This window comes from Dama dama, chromosome 1 (genome assembly GCF_033118175.1).
Source record: "Dama dama isolate Ldn47 chromosome 1, ASM3311817v1, whole genome shotgun sequence".
In the NCBI taxonomy this organism is placed as follows: domain Eukaryota; kingdom Metazoa; phylum Chordata; class Mammalia; order Artiodactyla; family Cervidae; genus Dama; species Dama dama.
In genome coordinates, this window is record NC_083681.1 from 47,131,805 (window position 1) to 47,135,005 (window position 3,201).

The window sequence follows — 3,201 nt, forward strand, 5'->3', positions numbered from 1 at the left end:
AAGAGAAGCTATTTACTTGATGGCTAGAGAGTTAATTCTAGGAGAAGGGTATGACACATGCGGAAACACGGAGGTGAGACAAAACAAAGCATGCTCTATAAGGGGCTGTGTCTATGTGAGTGAAGTTGGAACATACTCATGTGAAGGGAGTTATTCTTGCTTCATAAAGTTACGAATGCTAAGGAAAATGGTTTAACAAAGAGTGATTTTATCCAATTTAAATTTTAGACAGATTTTGTGTCAATAGAACTGTGGAGAAACTTGATGGCCTAGAATGAAGGCAGATAAATCCGTCAGGGGATTGCTAACGTAACAGTCAAACTGAATTCATATCTCTTTTCTTTCAGTCAGTTTCAGGCTTATCTGCCAGCCATGGTGTTATCTCTCAACCACACAGGGACCCAGGTGACTGAATTCCTGATGATCTGCTTTCCAGGAATGCAGGATACCCAGCACTGGCTGTCTCTAGTCCTGGCTCCTCTCCTAGTTTTGGCCCTTGGGGCCAACTTTCTGTTATTACTTGCCATCTGGCAGGAGGCATCTCTGCACGAGCCCATGTACTACCTGCTTGCCATCCTTTCTCTGTTGGATGTCATCCTCTGCCTCACAGTCATCCCTAAGGTCAGAGTCTCCCTGGATTTACTCCTGGGTATTCAATCATCTTTCTCTAATCACTACCTTGCTTTGCAGATGTAAATACTCCTGTAAAATTTTCAATGAGTTGCCAACAGTATCATACTAGGTCTATCACAGCTTCCAGATATGTCTCCTCTCATTCTCAGTGCCTATGATTTTTAAGGTTTCACATTATTTTTTCAAACTGAGAAGCCCTCTCTCAATGTCTGAGTCAGTGATATTCCAAATTTTGACTTTCTGTTTACTTCTAAGGAGATTCTCCTTGACTCTGAATCACCCCACCCTTATATTCAAGGGCTCAACACTTTTCTTTCTAAAACATAACAAGGGACTTCCCTGACAGTCCAGTGCTTAAGACTTCACCTTCCAGTGCAGGTCGTGTGGGTTCAATCCCTGTTGGGGGAGCTAAGATCCTACATGCCTCAAGGCCAAGAAACCAAAACATAAAACAGAAGCAATGTTATAACAATATTTATTGTTCAATAAAGCTTTAAAAACTGATCAATATTAAAAAAAACTTTAAAAACTAGATGTATATTTATGTCATATACTGAGGTAGGAGGCATAATTGGAAGATGTTTCTTATGTATAAGGAGAAGTTGGAGGGTGTCCAAATATAATTATTGGGCTTATTGGATTTGATGTCCTTGTGATACATTTAGACGAGCTGATGTGTCCATATGAAGTTTGGGTAAGAACTCTAGAGAATAAGAGAAGACAGACTAGAAACAAATGTTTTTAAGCAAAAGGGTGTGATCTATAGTTTAAAAGTGTATAAATTGGGCTCTGGAAGTTGGGATGCACATAGAAGGTATTTGAAATTAGGACACTGTCCCTGCTAGGATTATGACATTGTGGTTTGGGGATATGAGTGGTTGAAGTCATCAAAGGATTATCCAAGGGTTAAGTACCCTAGGGTGGGAGTGAATGCACTGCTTTTGAAAATAATAATTCTGGCAGGTCCTGCTCATCTTCTGGTTCGACATGAAGCCCATCAGCTTTATGGGCTGCTTCCTGCAGATGTTCATCATGAATACATTCCTTCCCATGGAATCCTCCACCTTTCTGGTCATGGCTTATGACCACTACATGGCCATCTGCCACCCACTGCGCTACCCATCCATCATCACGGAACAGTTTGTCGTCAATGCGGCCATCTTCATCATCTTTCGCAATTTGCTGGCCACTCTGCCTACACCAATTCTGGCTGCGAGACTCAATTACTGTGCCAGCAATGTAGTGGAAAACTGTATCTGTGCCAACATTTCTGTAGCAAAGCTCTCCTGTGGAGATATTCACCTGAATAAGCTCTACCAATTTGTGAGTGTTTGGTGCCTGTTAGGTTCTGATCTGGTCCTTATCTTGCTATCCTACTGCTTCATCTTGAGTGCTGTTGTGCATTTGCAGTCAGGAGGTGCAACCACCAAGGCCTTGAGTACTTGTGGTTCCCATCTCATTCTTATACTTTTCTTCTATACATTGCTGCTAGTCTTCATCTTCACAAATAAGGCAGGGAAAAAAGTGTCCCCAGAGGTACCCATTCTTCTCAATGTCTTGCACCATCTCATCCCACCAGCCCTGAACCCCATTGTTTATGGAGTACGAACCCAGGAAATCAAGCAAGGGATTATCAAACTATTCAAGTACCAGTGCTGAGAGATGTGAGTCAAAGATTAGGGATTATGGAAATCTGAGTGTGTCAGTGATGGTTTCAACTGAATACCACAAGGAGCACCATGTAACATCCATGTTGCTACCCTCATCTTTTATTTAAACCTTCCTCAACCACTATCACAATATTTACTCTCAGTAACCCTCTCCTGAAACCCTCATTGAATATGTTTTGGTATCCATTATTTTCATTCTGAGCCCTTGCCATTGTGATATCTCAATTACTCATTCATTAAATAAATATTTAGTGTCTTCCACATACTACTCAGTCTTTACATTCCAAATACCCTCATATGTAATTACCAGAGCAGGGATGGAACAGTGCTTCAAATAGAACATGAGGAGTATGGGTAAGACTGGAAAAAACAATGCAGACTTTACTTCAATAATCCAAGTGGGAAATGATAATTATTTGAACTAAGGTGGTGCGTGAAAATTGAAGTTATGGGTCACAAGATTTGCTGAGAGTTCATAAGGAGGTTATAAAAGATTGAGAGGAATGAAGGGTTACACCAAAGTTTTTATGCAAGAACAATAAAAAAAGCAGAATTGCATCAATGGCAGAGCTTTTTTTTTACATATGCTATCAGAAGTTTAGCTTTAAACACTGAATTTTATTTCCATACCAAATTCCTCCAAATGACTCTACCTTTGAAAAGATCTCCAGTATATTCTGACAGGCCTACAATGATAGTCACCTTCTCATAGCCAGTCTTCCTTTGTTTGTTTGGAACCAGAAGTTCTGCTATTTGTGATCAGGTCTTCCCTGTCATCTCTGTCTTATCCTCCCCATGGCTGTATCCCTCCCTCGGACTTCCACTACTTCTTAGACTTCTGCTTTTTCTTTGTTTAGTACTCTGTACTCATTGCTCCAACTGACTGGAATAGTATTCT

The 3,201-nt window shown here is 40.6% G+C and overlaps 1 protein-coding gene across 1 annotated transcript; it reads left to right on the forward strand.

Moving 5' to 3' along the window:
- Positions 1 to 372: 372 nt before the first annotated feature.
- On the forward strand, positions 373 to 2,292 carry LOC133052460 (olfactory receptor 56A4-like). The gene is made up of 2 exons (XM_061137404.1): positions 373 to 621; positions 1,597 to 2,292. The coding sequence occupies exons 1-2, from the start codon at positions 373 to 375 to the stop codon at positions 2,290 to 2,292; spliced, it is 945 nt and encodes a 314-aa protein (XP_060993387.1).
- Positions 2,293 to 3,201: the final 909 nt, after the last annotated feature.